The sequence below is a fragment of the Vitis riparia genome, chromosome 11, assembly GCF_004353265.1.
Source record: "Vitis riparia cultivar Riparia Gloire de Montpellier isolate 1030 chromosome 11, EGFV_Vit.rip_1.0, whole genome shotgun sequence".
Taxonomy (NCBI): domain Eukaryota; kingdom Viridiplantae; phylum Streptophyta; class Magnoliopsida; order Vitales; family Vitaceae; genus Vitis; species Vitis riparia.
Genome location: NC_048441.1, coordinates 18,320,076 through 18,339,688, shown reverse-complemented (window position 1 = coordinate 18,339,688; position 19,613 = coordinate 18,320,076). Strand labels below are relative to the sequence as shown.

At 34.9% G+C, this 19,613-nt stretch overlaps 4 protein-coding genes across 5 annotated transcripts; 1 reads left to right on the top strand and 3 right to left on the bottom strand.

Moving 5' to 3' along the window:
• Positions 1–6: 6 nt before the first annotated feature.
• Positions 7–1,799, bottom strand: LOC117925473 (protein ALP1-like). The gene has a single exon (XM_034844485.1). The coding sequence runs from the start codon at positions 1,705–1,707 to the stop codon at positions 178–180; it is 1,530 nt and encodes a 509-aa protein (XP_034700376.1). The 5' UTR covers positions 1,708–1,799; the 3' UTR covers positions 7–177.
• A 3,772-nt stretch (positions 1,800–5,571) lies between these two features.
• Positions 5,572–8,999, top strand: LOC117924460. The gene is made up of 5 exons (XM_034843065.1): positions 5,572–5,715; positions 7,093–7,261; positions 8,254–8,337; positions 8,424–8,627; positions 8,704–8,999. Exons 1-5 carry the CDS (start codon positions 5,650–5,652, stop codon positions 8,796–8,798), a joined length of 618 nt encoding a protein of 205 aa, XP_034698956.1. The 5' UTR covers positions 5,572–5,649; the 3' UTR covers positions 8,799–8,999.
• Positions 9,000–10,589: 1,590 nt separating this feature from the next.
• On the bottom strand, positions 10,590–16,174 carry LOC117925436 (U-box domain-containing protein 34). 2 transcript variants are annotated; one of them, XM_034844440.1, is made up of 9 exons: positions 15,943–16,174; positions 15,310–15,431; positions 15,108–15,223; positions 13,931–14,052; positions 13,543–13,832; positions 13,341–13,430; positions 12,553–12,981; positions 11,263–12,012; positions 10,590–11,180 (listed from the first exon to the last, which is right to left on the bottom strand). In XM_034844440.1, the coding sequence occupies exons 1-9, from the start codon at positions 16,097–16,099 to the stop codon at positions 10,986–10,988; spliced, it is 2,271 nt and encodes a 756-aa protein (XP_034700331.1). In that variant the 5' UTR covers positions 16,100–16,174; the 3' UTR covers positions 10,590–10,985. The 2 variants fall into 2 exon arrangements, with proteins under 2 accessions (XP_034700331.1, XP_034700332.1); XM_034844441.1 differs by having other exon boundaries at positions 15,310–15,428; positions 15,943–16,030.
• A 2,009-nt stretch (positions 16,175–18,183) lies between these two features.
• Positions 18,184–19,128, bottom strand: LOC117924826 (UDP-glycosyltransferase 91C1-like). Its single transcript, XM_034843532.1, has one exon. It carries the CDS (start codon positions 19,126–19,128, stop codon positions 18,184–18,186), a length of 945 nt encoding a protein of 314 aa, XP_034699423.1.
• Between the last annotated feature and the right edge of the window lie 485 nt (positions 19,129–19,613).

Here is a 19,613-nt window from a genome sequence, read left to right as displayed (position 1 = left end):
CTTCGATTAATGGAAATGGAAACTATTCATCTATCTGTTAGGAGAGGAAAATGAATCTTCCAAAACAATACATGGACAAATGAAATATGCTTTTTATTCTGCATCATGACTATCTCTAATATTGGTAGCCAAAAAGAATGAGAAACTCAGAGCATAAAAGCTACAATACATTAATAACTATAGAAAAGCATTCCCTGCAAGGCCATGGTGCAATAGATCATGGGCAATGCGGTCTCTGGCCTGGGCCGAGCTCGCGGACCTCAAACCATTCTCTGGAATCATCTCATCGTCGAAAAGGTCAAACTGCAGCGCTGGATCCATTTCCTCATTCCTCATCTGACAGATGTTGTGCAATACACAACAGGCCCCAAGAACCACGGGCAAGTCGAGAAGCTTCACCTCGGTTCTCTTCTGCAGGCAAGACCACCTCCTCTTCAACCTCGCAAAGGCCTCCTTGGCAACATTCTGGATATCCCCAATTTTCTCATTGAATGCATGCTGGGTCCAAGTGAGATTCTGGTGGGTGTAAGGCACCATGACCCAATCCAGAAGAGGGTATCCAGAACCACCAACAACCCAAACATCCTTCAAAAATCCGCTATTCGCACGTTGGTAAAGAGAGGACTGCTCCAAAACCTTTTCATCCGACATTGAACCAGGCCAACCAATGCTAACATCGGTGAAAACCCCCTTAGGATCAACAACCCCTTGAACTGTAACAGAGTATGAAGTCTTCTGGTTTCTCTCTGTGTGGCGCTTATTGAAATAAGCGGCAACACTGACCTTAGGGGCGATAATTGGAATATGGGTAGTGTACATTGAGCCTCCAACATTGGGAATTCCTGAAATGGATTCGAATTCGTCTTTCACTATCTTCGATTTCTCGTCGTCGGGCCATTGAAGAAACTTGGGCATTAGAACAGTCTTTATTGCAGCGCAGACCTCGAGAACGAGCTTGTGGCAGGTGGATATCCCCAATCCGAATCGCTTGGACACAAGGCGGAGAGGCTCGCCGGTGGCCAACCTCCATATACAGACGGCCACGCGCTGGCGAACCGGAATCGCCAGGCGAAGCATTGTGTCCTTCTTGGTGACAACCGAGTCGAGCTCATCGCAAATCATATCAAACGTCGCTCGACTCATCCGAAACGCGCGGCGGAACTCCTCCTCCGGGAAATCCGGGTGGCTACACGACTCCCACCAGGCCTTGGACCTGTCCTTCACCCACAACCGCCGGTGGTGCCCCACCGGCTGGCTCGAACTCTCCGAGCCCACATTGTCGGAAGAAGCAGCAGCAGCAGCAACCCCAGCAGCCACCGCGGAGGCCGACCGCCGCGCCCGCTTCACCCTCGAGCTCTCACTCTCCTCCATTTCACCAAACCGCTCAACCATATCCGCGCGATACTCATTCATGGCCTGAGCCCTCTTCCTGTGATTCTCCTCGAACAGAGCCCTCTCGTTCTGATTATCCAAAGCCCACTTCCCCTGATCCAACTTCTCCTCCTCATCCAACAACAGCAACGAAGCGAGAATCTCCTTCAACGCCCCACTCTCGTCTCCAGAACCCCCACCGGCGCCCCTCCTCCTCTTCCTCCCACCACCACCACTACCACCACCTCCGGCACTATCGTCCGGGATGCTATTACCACTATCTTGAAAGAAGCTATAAAAATGGGAGAAGTCGTCCAGCAGAAAAGTAGTTTCCATGGGCTTGAAATTGAAAATATATGAGGAAAAGCGGTGTGAACTGATGTGGGTATGAAATTGAAGGATGAACGAGGTGGACTGGGAAAATATATATGGGAAAGAGAAGGCGTGTACGCATGTGTGAACGCGTAAGGAAAGAGAGTTCAGGTGGTGAGTCATGAGAGGGTTCGGAGGTTTGACGATGAATTTGACTTTGGAGAGCGCGTTTACGCGGTTGGGGAGATTGGGGGTGTGGGGAAATCGGGAATTGGGATTCTGGGGGCTTTGCAAAACGTTGGAAATTGCGAAGCCTGCTGGAACCTTCCCCCTCAAACCTACGAGGAAAGCCTTTGGAACTTGCCCTTCCAATTTTTTATATTTTAAGACAAGTGTTTATTATTAATAATAAAATTGTTTTTGAGATGTTTTAAAAAATAAATTCTTCCTTTCCCATTCAAAACTTCATATAGAAGACTAGAACTTAATAGAAGCCGCCTTTTCGGTTTGAGTTCTTCAAACCCCATAAATATTCCTTTACGTATTATTTTAATCTTTAAAAATTAGTGTAACATGGTTGTTAGAAAAATATAAAAACTAAATATTTATAAAATGATAATGATTTTAGAAAATATTTTTTAATTTTTTTAAAAAATTTTATTAAAAAATTAAAAAACTTGTTTGATAATTATTTTCAAAAATAATTCTAAAGAATTGTTTTTGAAAACTGTCTTTTTATTTTTTTGTAGAACATAAATTTATTTAAAACTTAAAATATTTTTAACTTCTTTTTAATATTTATAAGCATGTTTTAAAAAATAGTTTTTATATCTAATTATTTTATATATTTGTATAATTATTTTTTAAAACAATTATAAGAAACAAGTGAAAATAATAAAAATAACTAAAAGATATTATAAAAAATAATTTTTTTTTGTTGAATTCCTTATTATAAAACATAGAAAACTGTTATAAAAAACCATTACCAAATAGATAGTAAGTGTTTTGATAAATTTTAGAAAATATTTTTAAAAATCTGAAAATTTTCTTATAATAATCCTCTATTTTTTTAAAATAAAGAAAATCTTTCTAAATTTAAAAACATGTTTAAAAATAATTAAGGATTATAAATCTCTTAAACTACCTTCTTAATCATATACCACACCTCATTTTCTTATTTTATTCCTTTAAAAAAATCCAGATGAAAATGAATTTTAATTAAAATATTTAAAAAAACAAAAAACAAACAAAACAAAAGTTGGGGTTAGCAAAACCACGTGTGCCCATTGTCTCCATTCTTATCCGTTCACACCTCAAAGATTCCTAGTATTCATTTCCCTTTGATCTGCCTCCCACTCTTTTCCATCGTCACTGTCAAAACCCTAATCAGATCGTCTGGTCTTTTAGAATTCAGCCATGACTTCCCTTTAGTATTTTCTTTAGGAAACAACAATAAGCAAGGAATATTGAAAATGTTTTATGAAAATTATTATTTTTTAAGTAATAAAAAATAAATATTCAAATAAAAATGCAAAATTGAACTAAAAAACAAAGGTTGGGGGTTAGGTTGTTTGTCCATTCTTTATCTGTTCACACCTCAAAAGATTCCTTATATTCATTATCCATTTTGTTTTTTTCTCACCCTTTGCAATCCTTTTCACTATGTTTGTTTCTCGGGAAATTTGGCGAGGATAAGAGGAGGGAAATAAATTAAACAAAGAAGAAAAAATGAATGAAAAATAAAATTTAAATTTAAATCTCTAGTTAATTTTAATTATATTTTCTTTTCTTTTTAAATATAAAAAATTCATTTTTTAACATTTTTTTTTAGGACTTTTCAAAAACTAATCATATGTCTTATTTCATATAGCCTCGTGATTTTGAATTTAACTATTAATTAAAATTAAAATTAAAATCATAGTTTTAAAAAATAATATTAGTAATGTAAAAAATGCATTTAACATGAAATAACTTTTTATATAATTTTTATAAAAATTAATATTTTTAAAAAAATTATTTTAAGCTATTTGAACAAAATTAATCAAACAAACAAACACTTATTAAACTCTAAAAAAATGAGTTTTTAACTTATGAGAGTTGAATTAAACTAATCATTGTACTAAGAAACTTTCTTTAAATATGTACTTTATAAAACTCTTCATAAACGATTAAATTAGATTCTCTAATCCTTTGAAATTCAACCACGGCTTCCCTTTGAAGCTTATTTAATATATTTTAGGCGCTCCATAACATTTATAAAAGAAAAGTCAGTGAAGGCTCTATATCCATAACATTTAATACAAGTTATTAAATATGAAATATCTATATCCATAATATGAATCCCCTTTCTAAATCATGGTTAAATTTATAAATTTTTTTTGGATAAGAATATATTGGATGGCATAACATGAATTCATGAGATTATGCTACGTGTACATAAATTAATGACGTAGATGGTGATGTCATGTATACATAGATTAATGAGGTGGACGGTGATGTTATATGTAGATGAATGAATGATGTAAGTGATGATGTCATTTCCACGTAAACTAATGAGGTAATGTCATGTGTTTTTGGGCCAATAATGCATGAAATTAATTCATTGCAAAGCATATGATAATACATCCATGCATGTGGTCCTCACTCCTCTTAATTATCTACCTAAATCAACCGAACAATATTTTGGATCAATCTTCAATTTAAGGCCATCAAATCATCTCCTACACTTGACATGGTGGGGTGGTTCATGGCCTAGTGGCCACTACCATGGCACACTAGGCCCGATTAGATTCCTCAACCCCTGATTAGATTTCGGAAAGTTATGAATTTTTTTGACACTATGCTATGATTTATCTTCGAAAAGTTTAGGCAATATTCAATATGCCAACAACACGTTAAAGCAAATCTTCTCATAAAAGTGATTTTTTGAAGACCATCACTTGTCATGACATACTCATAACACGATAACTTTAAATTCAAATATCAACAACTATTAATAAACTTTTTTTTCTTTCTAAATCATAACTTTTTGAAATATCAAAATAAACACGTAATTATAGACAAATTAGATTATTATATCATTTGATTATCAAATAGTAATTTAATTTACAGCAATTGATATACTCTGTGTATATATGGCATATAATAATTCTCAAGTTGTTGTCTTAATTTCATCATAATTGTTTGTTATATTCTTAATCTTCCAAGAAGCCACATTCTCACCTAATATACATTCAAGTGACGTTTGTTTTCATATTATTCTACATTTTATCTAATACAGACAAATGACATATTTACATTTGACCCAAATGGAGAAAAATCAACACGTTCATACATGATTTCATGGACTTTCTTCATTTTAGTTTGTTCCATTGATGGTTGACAACTCACCAAACAAAAAAGGTAAATATTAAAAAGAATATTGAATGAGAAAATCATTAAATGTCAACCGTTATACTAGTTTTCAAATCAATATAGACATATGATTTTTAAGGTCTGTGTCAAATAATACATTTTAATAATATAGTCAATGTTGGTTATACTCTTTTGCAAGTTAATATGGACATGATTTTTAAGGTTAATATCGAATAATACTTTTCAATTATTTGGTCAACGTTGAAGAAATAATGTAGAGTAAGAATATGAACATAAGAAAAATGTGATAGATCTACCAAAATTTATTGCAGACTAAGATGGAGGAAATGTTATTAAAACTTGGGTATTTTCTTAGTTATTTTGACGGATTTTTTTGGATGAATTCCAGTTTTTATGTTGGTGCCACATAACTCTTATCTTATTTCAGACCTGTCAAGGATCTTTTTGTATTTTACATTTCCACCCCTAGGGTGCTGGTGGAACCGTGGCCAGGTTGATTTGTGAATTTTGAGCCACAAACAATGAAGGAGTGGTTCAGGTGTAGCCATTTCAATTGTGGGTTTTGGGAGTATAGCAGATTTCAGGGTCCAGATGAGCCACTGCTCTTCCATGGCTTCTCTTCTGAATCCATACCCCACTTCTCCTCTGCAACACAAGGTAATCTTTTCGGTTATCGTTACTGTTATTTGCATCAATCCAATAAGAGGGTGTAGTGCTTTCGTCAAGATTTTTGAGTTTCTGTTGGTGTCTTGTGATTTGGTGTAGTGATTTTGAGTTGGGTTTCAAAGAATTTGAATCACAGTTGTGTGTTGTCGATTGTATTTGGTGATGATGATGAAGAACCCAATAAATTATTTTTGTATTTTCTGCAGAATTTATAAATTTTGGGGTTGCTTTTATTTATTTATTTATTTTTTATTTTTGTGGTGGTCTTAGCTTCGGTTTCAAAGAATTTGAATTTCTGTTGGGAATTCCTAATTGTGTTTGGGTAACGATAATGTGAAAAGTGCTTGATTGTTGTTGTGGAGGTATCTGCTGAACGCAGACTGCAGAGTAATGGGTTGTCTGATCGTTTTGGTTTTTAAATCAAATTGGTTTGGTGGGTTGATCCCTGATAAATTTATTGGTCAGTCAAGGAATTTGGTTGAAGTAGATCATGAACCTGAACTTTATATGAATTTCCCTTTTCTATACTGCTCTGTTTGGTTGCGGAGAAAACAAGGAATAAAGTGAAAGATCGATTTGGATCCCATTATCTTGTTCTTGTTTGAGAAGAAAAACCCATTGATATTCCAATTTTAGGCTCAATTGGGTAGATGATGGAAAATCTATTATTTCAATTTCTTGTCTTTTCATTCTTTGATGTCAGCAATTGAGTGGGGCACTCCAGTGAGGTTTATTCAGTTTGAATAATTTCTGCAAATTGCAACAAATTGGTGTATCTTGTTATTGATATTGGGGTGCCTAACAGGAGTTCTTTATTCAATCCTTGCTTGGCCAAGTGATATGGATCTGGTAATTTGAGTCTGATTAATCCACAATACAAGTCCCGGTAATATCCATTTGAAGTTTGCTTGTCTTGAAATGCTTTCATTGACAAATACAAGCATAATAACAAGAAGAAAACATGCTAGACGAAAACAGAGCAATGCAAATAGAGCAGAACTCAGAAGGGCCTGAAAGATCATTGGGCTTCCAAAGTCCAATGTTATCATGGTTTAGGGCTTAAAATTTCCGAAAATTAATCCTGCAGCCCTGGGGTACTGTATTTTCCTATTGTTTAGATGTGGATAACCTGCAATATGAAAGTTCTATACGACAAATTTAAAAAAAATTCAACTTCAGGAATTTGCTGTGAAGCTTATGCAAACAATCCAGTTATGTTGGTGAACCATTACTATGTTTTCCAGGGCAAGTTTTTTATTGACTAGTGGGGTAGCTTGCTTGGCTACTCTCTGGATCTCAATCTGATCTGGGTTTTATAGAGGTTATTGGATAAAGAGATTCATGTTTTCCCCTTTTTCCCATATGCAGGTGAACCGTTTCAGTTTGAACACCATATCTAGAAACCTGCTATCAAACAGAAATCAGCTGACTGTGAGGAATGGCCCAACTCATGGGCATCGTCTAATTACTACAGCTAAGATGTCTGTTGAAGGAGATGTAATGGTGAAAGAAGCCATTAGTACTGACCAAAAGAATGGTACTCTTCTTATTCATTTACATTAGATTAGCTTAGTAAGACATCATGAAAACTCATTGAGCCCGAAGAAGCATTCAAGGTTGAAACAACACCTTAACGTGCATTAGTGTTGTTTGGAATACTGCTGAGCTGTATCCTCATATGTTATTAAGTGAAGATTTGAATAAGCTTCAAAGTAGCTTTATCAAGGAGCATCAGTTTGGTCTCCATAATCTGCATATATAGTATTGTGTCTCATTGGCATGCCACATGAGCCAATAAGTAAGATTCCCATTTATAGGCATGCCATGTAAAGTCAGTGACTTTCCAACTAGGGTATGCAATGACTAAAGATACCATGAGTCAGAAGGAGGGCTAAAGATGGAGTCATATGAACCTTCCCAACACCATATACTTGGAATTCTTTTGAGGATACATAATTGAGTGTAGAATTAAGATATTGTAGGGCTTATGAATCTTCAAAGACAACCACCAGTATCTGTCCCTATAGGTGAGCCAGTTTAACGTAATGCAGTTTAAACAAACAAATACCAGTCTCTTTTCATATTTTCCTTTTGAATATCCTACTATAATTCAAGCCCAAACAAACAGTAATGATTTTATATACTTGTGGAGTTCAATTAAGTCAGACAAGATTTTTATGTAGTAATGTGTCTGGTTACATGCTACCGCTGTGGCCTGCATTTAATCCTCTGTATGATGTGCATTGGTTCTGGTTATTTAGGCAAAATATTGGCCACCATTGATAAGAGGGAGAGTTTCTTTGCTGACTCCAGCATGTGGGAAACTTCTTCTCAATGTGCTTCTTTTTCATAATAGATAACTGAATGTTGTGGAACTTAAACTGAAGTAGAAGCCTATTTGATATGAATAATAGCCTAAGGAAGAAAGGAGTAAAAGGCTCTGCTCTTATTATTGCATGAGCCACTTTGACAAATCACATTAGTATTTCTTCCCATCCCAAAAAATTTTTATTTGCTGATGTTATGCAGATATTGGGATTGTCAGCCTTCACCATGTTGGAATATTATGCGAGAACCTTGAACGATCGTTTGATTTTTACCATAATCTTCTGGGTATGTTAGTGCTTTCCATTCTAAAGTTTGCCACATTCTGATTCGTTTCACAGAAAAAAAATTCTGATATTTTAACTATAAACCAGGTTTTCCTGTAAATGAGGCGAGACCAAATGACAAGCTTCCCTACAGGGGAGCCTGGCTGTGGGTGGGTTCTGAAATGATTCATTTGATGGAGCTTCCCAATCCAGATCCCTTAACCGGAAGACCAGAGCATGGGGGACGAGATCGGCATGCTTGTATTGCAATCCGGGACGTGTCTAAGCTGAAAGAGATCCTGGATGAGGCTGGTAAGTTTTGTTTCCTTATTCTCCAGTTCATCCTTCTTTATCCCAATTGCTGAAGGGGAATGGTTTTGTTTTGCAGGTATTCTCTACACACTTAGCAAGTCTGGTAGGCCAGCAATCTTCACACGGGACCCTGATGCAAATGCCCTTGAATTTGTGCAGGTGGATGCCTGATATATTCCAGAACTGGTAGCATAAACCTGTGGTATCTCTATTGTTATATCATTTCTCAGAACACCAAGTTTGTTTGTACATATATTCTCAAAAGTATCAATAATTTTCTGGTCACCTTTGAAACTGATGATAGTTGTCAGAAAAGAAAAAAAAAATCAGAAATTTTGATGGGATAAACATGGGATCCTAATTTTCTGGCTATCTGCAGCTCTGTGAGTTCCCAGAAGGTGTGCTCTAGATTGTCTTCTACCATGTCTTCATTCAGTCCTGGGAGTTTATATATATATATATATTTGATGTACACCACTCTAGTATTTTTGTCCCAAATATAATCCAAAATGCTTTCACAGGAGGTTGTTGGAGCATATAGGGTATGTTTGATTTTACATTTTATATACAAATTAAATAATTTATAAATTTTTAATTAATTTTAATTATATTTAATTTTCTTTCCTACTTTTTATTATAAAATTATATATAAGAGAATTATTTTTTTTGTACTTTCCAAGAGTCAAACATGTTGTTTGTTCATGTTGCATTAAATTTTAAAAATGAGACGACTTGTTTAAAGATTTAAGATATTTTAGATTTTTTTTTAATTTATTATTTTTTAGGATAATTTTATCCTAATGAAAAAGTAAAATATTTTAACTTTCAATTTAACGGAAAATGAATTACTTTCTTATTTTTTGTTCAACCTTTAACTTTGTTATGATACATAAACTCAATTTATCATATAAAATAAAACCACATTATTTGTTAAAAATTTGTCTAACTCTTATCTTAAATCTAAATTAAAGTATCTTAATTTTATGCCAATTGGATGAAAAATGAATTTATTAAACAAAAAACCCCAATATGACTAAAATAAGTTTTATTATTGTTTATTTTATTTTTTTATCTTTGCTTTTTGGAGAGCATAATGTGATGAAAGTTGTAAGTTGTGTAGTCTATGTTTACCCTATGGTAGACATCAATGGTTCAAGTCTGCTTATCTCCAACTCGTAAATTTAACCAATACAAAATTATATGATAACATCCAATTTTTCCGATTTGGCAATTCGATTTATGATTTATCATTCATGGACATTAATAAGATCCTTCCTTCACGAAAATTTATATCTAAAATTTTCTTATAAATTATTACTGAAAAATGAAATCAACAATATAAAAATTGCTAAATTTTGATAAAAAAAAAATTAATATATAAAATTTCAAAACTGAAATAAAAATTCTACCGTATGAAATCACTATTTTTATCTCATAATTTATCCAATATTTAGGAAATTAAATTTCATAAATTTCTATGAATTCTTCATTCAAAAATAAAAATAAGAAATTAAAGTTATAAAATTTAGAAAAATTAAATTTACCACGAATTTTTAAAATTCAATTCAGCATCTCACCTTACAACAAAATCAAAATAAATTACTCCACTTTCAAATTACTTAGAATCAATAATCCTAATTCGACAAAATAAAATAATTAGAAATTGATATCTCCATATTAAAAAAATTAAAATTAATGAATTAATCTCAATAATAAAACACATACATCACATAAAAACAAGTTATAATAATAAATTCTAATATTTTGAAATACTAAAAAAATGTGTATTTTTTGTTTCAATTATTAGCTTTTGAATTACAATAAAAAGAAATATAATAATTAATTTTATAGATATTTTTAAAATATAAAAACAACGTTCAATATTCAAACGTGAATAAAACAATTTCACACTTATAAGAAACAAATAACCTAAATAATTAATAACTTTAAGTCAAATTTAGATCAAACAAAAAAGACAAACACTATCATTGTATCTTGAACATTTAAGATCTTAACAAAAAGTCAATAATTACAAATTATATAACAATCCATCACACACCTATTTTATATAACAACTCACAAACAGAAGTATCTAAAATTGAAACCTAACACCTATTTTATGCTTTACATTTGACTAAATTTGAAGTTCAGCTTTAGGCTGCTCTTCGTTGGTGATGAAGAATGATAAGTTGAAATAAAAATGCAAAGACGGGGAACATTTTGAGACTGATGTCACGGACTTACGTGTTTCCAAAGCTCAGTGCAGTACTTAGACAACTCAAACCACTTTTGAGCGGGTTGTCACACTAGCCCCCTAGTAAAGAAGAGTATAAATACAGTCTTACCTTTCTTTCCAGTTCAGTTACTGGATGATTCTACACGACACCTCCATTCTTGTATTGCAGAACGTAATGTCTGGTTTGGAGTTAGCATTTTGTGCTGGAACGTCCACTTTGTCACTGGTGAAACATCGTGTCTATCGAGCCATGCCTTGATCGCTCGATGCTCGTATGTAAAACCATCAGCTGCAATGTGTGGATCCTCCATTACTTCCTGCATTGACACCAGATTGATGTTCATGAGTTAAACAAAAGTCCCAAGAATCAGAAGGGCATCTGGGGTTTGAGCTTTTCACCTGAAGGATTGGACAGAAGTAGTGCTTGGGCGCGGAAGTATTGTTTATTTCTACCCTTTTACTAGCATCTGCGAAATCTGCAAGTCTTTTGAGAACAGGTAGAACTTCAGTCTCAAGATCTGGCCTTTCCCGGCATCTGAGTTTGGAACATTTTAGTGCAAGACAAGCTAGTTCTTCTGTTTCGGCAATTGGCCAATCTGTGATTGACTTATCCAATGTGTCTGCAAAAGTACCGTTAGTAATGGCATTTTCAACTGTCAATATAAGGCCATTTGGATGGCGAGCTGCCAATAATTGGAGGATTATGACACCAAAAGCGTATACATCTGATTTGGGTCGAATGGTGCCAGTTCTCTGATACTCAGGATCCATGTAGAAGAGTGTACCAGCTAGAATGGAGTCTCTGTACTCCGTGATGTTGTCAGGCACGGCATCTGAAATGAGCTTAGCCAGCCCAACATCTCCAATTTTGCTCACATAGTTTCTGTCTAACAAGATATTACCGGGTTTTAGATCACGATGAACAATAGGCTCTGGCTTTGAGCTGTGTAAGAATGCAAGCCCGCAAGCCACCTCAAAGATAATTTGGAACCGAACAAACCAAGGAAGAGGCATCCTTCCGTCTTGGCGGAAAATATGTTTATCCAGGCTTCCATTTTCCATGTATTCATAAACCAGACAACCACTCTCAGGACAGGCTCCTAGAAGCAAAACCATGTGTGGATGGCGTAGGTGGCTAAGGACTTCAACCTGCAAAGAATCATAGTGAACAGTAGGGAAGTTATCCCAGTTGAAATCTCAGTATAAATATTGGATTCAGCAAATATTTAGAACCTGGAATAAATGGGAATGTAGCAGTTAATCAGAAAATGGAGTGAAAAAAGTGAAGAATCCCAGGGTTGTGATAAAACTAGATTTCAAGAATAATTGGTAAAAAGCATTCAATAATCAATTTGAGTTGAGAAGGAGGTGATGTTATGGAAAGTAAAAAAAGTATAAAGACAACAGTTCATCAAAGAAGGGAAATTTGAAAAGGCAGAAGGGAGAGGAATCCCCCTCCTATGAGGTATGGGCTCCCCTCTTGGCTCAAGAGTCAGCTTCAGGAATTTTAAGAATAGTTAAGGAGCTCTTCCTAATATTCATTGTAATAAAATTGCGTAGTGCACCAAACAGTTCTCCAGTTTTTGAACTTCTACCACAAATATTAAATGACATGATATTAAACAAAATGACTGAATGGGGCTGGAAACTTCACTGAGATTGGAAAAATTTTATAAACCAAAGAAATACCTCTCTTAGGAACTCCTCTTTCCTGTCACATGCATCAGAATGAATAACCTTGACAGCTACTGGGGTATGATCAAGGTTACCCTTGTAGACCTTCCCATACCCTCCTTCGCCAATCACCCTGCTCTCAGAGAAAAAATCTGTTGCTACCTCTATTTCATCCTTTGTGTACTTTCTGTACCTCTTGTCGCTTGAGAAGAGTTCATCAATGATTTTCTGTTTTTCTGAGGACTCTTTCAGAGCATGTAGTTCGGCTATCTGCCTACCATTGACCTCTATAGCAAGCAAGTTTTTTGCCACCTCAACCTCCTCCATAGTTTCCAAATGCTTTGCTTTCTCTTCTGAAGCAATTTTCCTGAAAGTTCCTTCTCTTTCCAGGGCAGCATTCACTTTTCTTCTTTCTTCAATGCATTCAGAAGAAAGTATTTGGACCTGCAGGATAGTGAATCAATGATACAAGGTGGGTGGAATAAATATATATCATGGGAGATAGAACAATGAATTTAGTTTCAGAGCTTTTGATGGTCACATCACATTCTGCAAGGATATTTACATATTTGCTATGATATGTGCTAGATAAGTGAAAAAATACATTTTGGGTGTCAAGGTATAACTTCGATTTTGAAATCTACAGTGAAGCCAATTGAACTAGAAAAAGAAATCCTAGAAAATTTGATTTTCAGTTCCTTAATTTAGAACTGGCCTGAAATTTAAAAGAAAATTGTTTTGAAATTTAAAGCCTTATCCACATACGAAAATGTTCGGAAGCCATAAAACAGCCATGTTCTCACCTTGCTTTGGGTATGGACAAGCTCTTCACATGCTCTTTCATACATGGAAACAGCATCTTGTAATTCTAGCCGCAATTTTTCTACTTCAGCCTGTCCAAAAATATTAATAGATGTTAAAGCAACTAAGCATCCATTTGTTACTGAGGATTTTTTCAAAAGATTTTACTAAAGGAGGTAGGCAACAGCACATCAAATAATTCACCTGCTCACTTTTGGTAGAAGCCATGGAATTGCAACTTTTAACTGTAAGAGTCTCCTGATTATTATCTCCCAGGTTTTGATGATAACTTTCCTGATCTATACTAGCATTTGTAGAACCCTGATGAGTAAATGCTCGAGAACTTGAGAAACTAAGTTCTGATAATGAAGAAGCTCCAAAGATTTTACGAACTTTGGACCCCAAAGTGGAAGAACCAGATATTTGTTCATTAATACCATTGGGACCCTCAGTAAGTTTTCTTCGAGTTACAAACCAGTGTCTAGAGCTCGTCTCTGGGGGATAAAACCCATAGAAATAGAAGAACATGTCAAAAGAAGGTAAATAAGCATGTCAACTTATTAATGTGAAAAGGCAACAGTTTCCAACATACTGGTGAAGGATGAGGGATTGGTTGATTTTTTTCTAAGTCTGCGTCTAGATATAACATAAACATCGCAAGTGTCAGGAGCATATCTCAGGACAGTTGATGGTACACCTGGTCCCCTTAGCTTCCTTAAAAATCACAGCTTAAAATTCAGCATAAGCATGACAAAGAAAAGATCATACTTTTTCATCAACAAAAGAGAAAAATCAGAAATCAGAAATTGGAAACATGCATAAAACAGAGGCATATATATTTCGCACAGTTGTAGAAGAAAAACAGAACTACATAAAGGGCTGCTCCATGATTAACTCTATACCCCATTGATGTATAAATAGCATTCAGTGATCTATTTCATGCAGTAGAACTTGAAAATTGTCTTGTACTATCACATATAAGTTACCATTTTCATGATTAACAGATCTACTGACATACCGCCACTTTAGGAAGAGCAATACTGAAGCTATAAGAATTCTTGGAATTTTGGGGTATCTGAGATGTATCATGCAATATTAAATTTGAAACTTTGTAAAGAAAACAGTCCTGATAACTTAATTTTGAGAATTATACATAAAGTGATTGATTATCCACTCATCACTCACATAAGGTAGGTAGAAATAGATATGCCCATAACTCGATCAAACTGAGTAGAGTTTGAAGAAATAGGTTCCTGGAATTAAGATGGTAGCTGAAAATTCTCAACAGCAACTGATTTAGGCATCAGGATACCTGGTTAATAGATTGAAGGCAGAAATAGCCTTAAGTTGCTGGAATCCAAAACCTAGGTGCTAAGAGCTATAAGATTCTGTCTCACTTCCAAACTAACACATTCTGATAAATGGGTTTGGCTCATCTGTAGTTGCATGCTCTTAAATCAGTGTCAATTAAAATTATCACAAATCAAATTGCCCAATGTCATGGTATGGATGAGGGTCTGATAATTTCTTTGAAAAGGATTGAGAAAGTGAATACCATGGCATAAATCTCCTTGCTAAACCTAAAACAATAAAACGATAACAAGAACATTATATATAGGATTCAATCCAACCACATAAAAATACGATGATGCAATCATCATGAGTAGAAAATCAAGAACCGGTACTCAAAATGCCAATCGCAATTAGGAAAACAAAGAGATGGAAATTAAAAAAAATTATCATTTCTACAGATATGTATAATGTGATACCTCAAAATGCAGTTTGAAAAGCAAGAGCCCAAAACCAAGCTTTTAATCCCTGACTCAGAGGCGTATCTTAGAAGCACTGTTGCAGGATTTTTACCTTCCAGCACCAAAGTTTCTACCTATAATAGCTTTGATTAATAATTATATTCCAACACTTATCAATTATTAAAGCTAGATCTAGATAAAGGATAAAGAACAAACTCACATTTAGAGTTTTGCATAGTTTCTTAAATGGGAGAAAGATTTGTTCAAACTTGGCTCTCATGTCCTGGACATACAGTTCCACCACATTTGCGTCCAATTCATTGATGGGTATTTGCTCTCCTGCTGCAGAAAAATTCATTTGAAAATGAAAACATCTATATAACAATTTTTTTTCCTTTTGTCTCTGTATGTAGATCAATAGCGAAATTCCCGACTGAGTCTAATTTTGATCAATGATCTCGACCCATGAGTTCTCCATTAATAACCCTAACCATAATTTCAATATCATATATATATATATATTGACTCCCATTTGGTTGCCAGGAAAGTGAAGGAAAAAAAATGTATGTGAAGTGATCAACATATTTGTTTTGAATTCCATTTTTTGGCTACGAAACAGGTCTCAGATTCTTTTTTTATTTCCTCGGTCAAACAATTCCATAAGGGGAACTAGATTTGGCATAGCTAGACCACAGAATTCAGTATTTTTTTTCCCTTCACTTTCCGAGAAAACAAAGGAAAACACAAGAAAACTTTAAATCTACTAACAGGTCGGCTCGTGGACCGACGAAAGGCTTTGGTTTTCCAACTATTTCTCGGGAACCAAGCAGAGTGCAAGAGAAGAGAGACGTACATGGAGTTGGGATTGAAGTGATTGCCGGCATGACGTGAATCAAGATTAACGTATCGGCATCAGCCGAAAGATTCTCCACCGCCCAACGAACGGCCCGGCGGCTTCCGTTGCCTCTGCTGCCGGGGCCGCCGTTAACGGCCACGGCGACTGACGTCATCGCCGCCACAGATATCAGCGTTGACTTCTCAGCTGTCCTTCACTCGTTCTCAAGCAGACGGCCTTTCCTTCCTTTTTGGCAACTCTCTATATTATTATTTTCTATTCATGAACACGAAAATATATATATATATATATATAATTAAAAATATTAAATATTTTCAAATTATTTAATCTAAAAATAAATAGAATGAATTTAAAGAAAATTGTACTTTATCTATTTATCTAGGCTTGTGCACCCAATTTTTTTCTTTTAATTTTTCTACTTCATCTATTTATTTAATTACTCCTAGGTTATTTTAAATTAAATTAATGTTTGATTATTATTTAAGTAGTTAAATAATTACTTTAAAAAGAGAATTCATGCATAATTTATTTTATACAATATACATACCATTTTAGGAGATGAAAAATTCTCCAAAAAGAAAAAAAAAAAGTGAAAGAGAAAATAGAGAAAAAGAATGATATTTTGAACAAAGAAAGATACGAGTTAAAGTAAATAATGATATAATAAATGTAATATATATAAAATAGCATTAATCAATATAAATACTTTCATTAATCATTAAAATATCAATTTTTTTCTAGGAGTTTCAAAGAAATCAACCTCTTCTCTGTGCAATTTTAATTGAGAATGGATTTTGAGTAATGTAGAGTTATACTCACTAACAATTTTAAAATCTTACAATAGCAAGTGTACGAGAAAACCACAATTTTTTTATTATCCTATTTGCCCTTCATGGAAATACTAATAAATAATTAAAAAAATGCTTTTACATAATCTAGGTTGCAATGATACATATTTCCGGCCTAGATCAGCTCTATAAAATTCATTACATTAAGATGTATCTTATTATTAAGGATCCAAAAGTGATAGTTCTTTCCTAAATTGTTAAGTGTCATGAGATTATTACAAATACAAATTTTATGAAATTCAATATTATTAGAAAGATTTTCACATGTGACAAAATAATATTGTTAGAATGACTTCAAAAAATTCAAAACCATATTATGAAAATTGCATGTAACAAACAAAAATTAATATACAATATTAATAAGAATGCATGCTTCAAAATAAAATAAATTTTGCATAATTTTGAGGTTAATAACATTAATATTTTTTTTTTGGCTATAAGCCTATAACCAAATATAAAATTGTTTCTATATAACATATAATCACAAAAAAAAAAAAGATAATTTTGATGCTACTTTTAATTATCATTTAAATGATATTTGTACATAACTTCTAGTTATGACAAAAATTAAATTAAATAATTTAAATGAAAATATACAAAATCTAGTCTATGTTAATATCCCCAAATTAAAATTAAGAGAAATATCTTTAAAAAAATTAGTGCTAATAGCATGTTATAAAATGAGGAGCAGAACAAAAATATAAAAGAAGGTATAAAAAGGAGGATAGAGAGAATTTGAGACAACTTTTTTTCTCAATAGATGTTATTACATAGATGGAACAATGGCTTGTAGATATGTCCATTAACTCATAGTCACAATGAGAGAATGTGCCACATCAACATTTACTTCATTACAACAATAGTTTCTTTATTTTTAAAACAAATAATAATAAAGTTGATAGTACTTGAGTTGCTCACTTAGTCAATAGATCAAGTAGCTTTAGTTACCACTGAGTCATTTTCAAGGATCCGACTGAACTCATCTAAATATTTGGTTTGCACCCTTACATTTCCAAAGATTTCTCTCATTGCCCATGCATTTCTCCTGAGTTGCTTCTCTTCTTCTTCCACCATAACTCGCCTTATTAACTCACTCACCGAGTCGCCTGTAAACGATCCATCTCGATTGTCCCTCGATACTTCCAACCCGACTCGCTTATCCTCAAAGAGGCTTGCCACCAACCCTAGATTCGAAGAAGCCCTAGGGAAAAGAATCAACACCCGACCCAACCCGAGAGCCTCGATCACGGAGCTCCAGCCACAGTGGGTCAAGAACCCACCAATCGATGGGTGGGCCAAGATTTGCTTTTATGGAGCCCAATTGGCCCAAACTAAACCACGACCTGAAACCCGAGACTCAAACCCAGTTATAATCGGATCATCTTTGGTTTTAAGTTTTAACCACCCAAATGAAGGGTAAGCCGGGTTTCTCTATTCCAGATGCCAACTCGTTCATTTCGTCCTGACTCAGAGTAAACTCAGTACAGATTGCAACATAAAGGACGGAGTTTTGGATTTTCTCGTCAAGCCATTGTCTTAACGAGTCCCAGTTCTCGTCTCTCTCGCTATCGTTCACCTCCGCCGGAAGCAACCCCACTGGAACGACAGGCTTTTGGTACAGCTTTTCGAGGAGGCTCAATGAATCATCCTCTAACCCGGCGCAGCTCCTGATAGCCACGAATCGGCAGCCTTCAATGACCTTTGCCAATCGGAAGAAATCGGGAGCTTCAGGGTCCATGCAGTCATGGATGCCAATCACCTCGTAGAGCCTGTAAGCGACGGTGGACGGAAACGGGATCCACTCAGGAACCACGGTTAAGTCCTCCATATGCTGTTGGTCGAGGAGGAGCAGCTTCTCCGGCGGGCCCATGAAAGCGAGTGAGCTGGCACCCAATATGCTGAAGAAGACTGAGTTGATACCGAGTCGAGAGGCGATTGGGGGCAACCAGTGAGGAGCAAAGTCATAGATGAGCCAGTTGACATCGGAGTTGTGTAGAAACTCAGTGAGAGGGAGTTGGAGCTGGTCATAGGCTCGTTTCAGATTCAGGAATAGGTGGAATGGCAACTCGAAGGTGGACTCGGCGGAGTCGAGCAAGCCATGGACGGCAGGCAGAGGCAGAGGCAGTGGCAGTGGTACCATGGTTACAAGTGAGGATAAATTTGGAGCAATTTGAGAGAGGCGACGAAGGTTTTTAAGGGTGGAGAGGAAGGAAATGCGGTGACCCTTTTGAACTAAGTGGCTGGAGAGATGAAGAAAAGGTAAGAAGTGGCCAAAGGCCAGCCATGGGAACACAGCTATGTGAAGCTTCTGATGCTCTTTCTTCATCCCATCCATGGCAATGGAGTTGTGAGTTGTGAGAGAAATGATCAAGATTCAAAACTTTGGGTAGAGCAGTGATGTGAAGTTGCAGAAAGAGTTGTCGACTTGTGCTCATCATCAAAGGAGCAGCGCACCATGGATGGATGTCTCGCTATACTTTTATTGGACCCTTATCGTTAAAATAATACACATGTAATACTTTAAAGAAAAATTATATGTTTAAAATTGTATATTTTTTATTTTATAATTTTTAAAAACATTATATTATTCTCATAAATATTATTATATAATAAGTATAATTATTTAAGGGTTTTAAATAATAAAAATTTGAAAGAAGCGTTACTTTCCAAATCCCAATAGTCTAACAATTCTTTTGATAAGTTGGAGGTCCGAGGGTGAGTCCTCACACAAAAAAAAGAAAAAAAAAAAAAAGAAGCTCATGGATCATAAGCAATAGGGCTATGAGGCTTGGCTTGGATGGAATAATTAGATAATTCAAA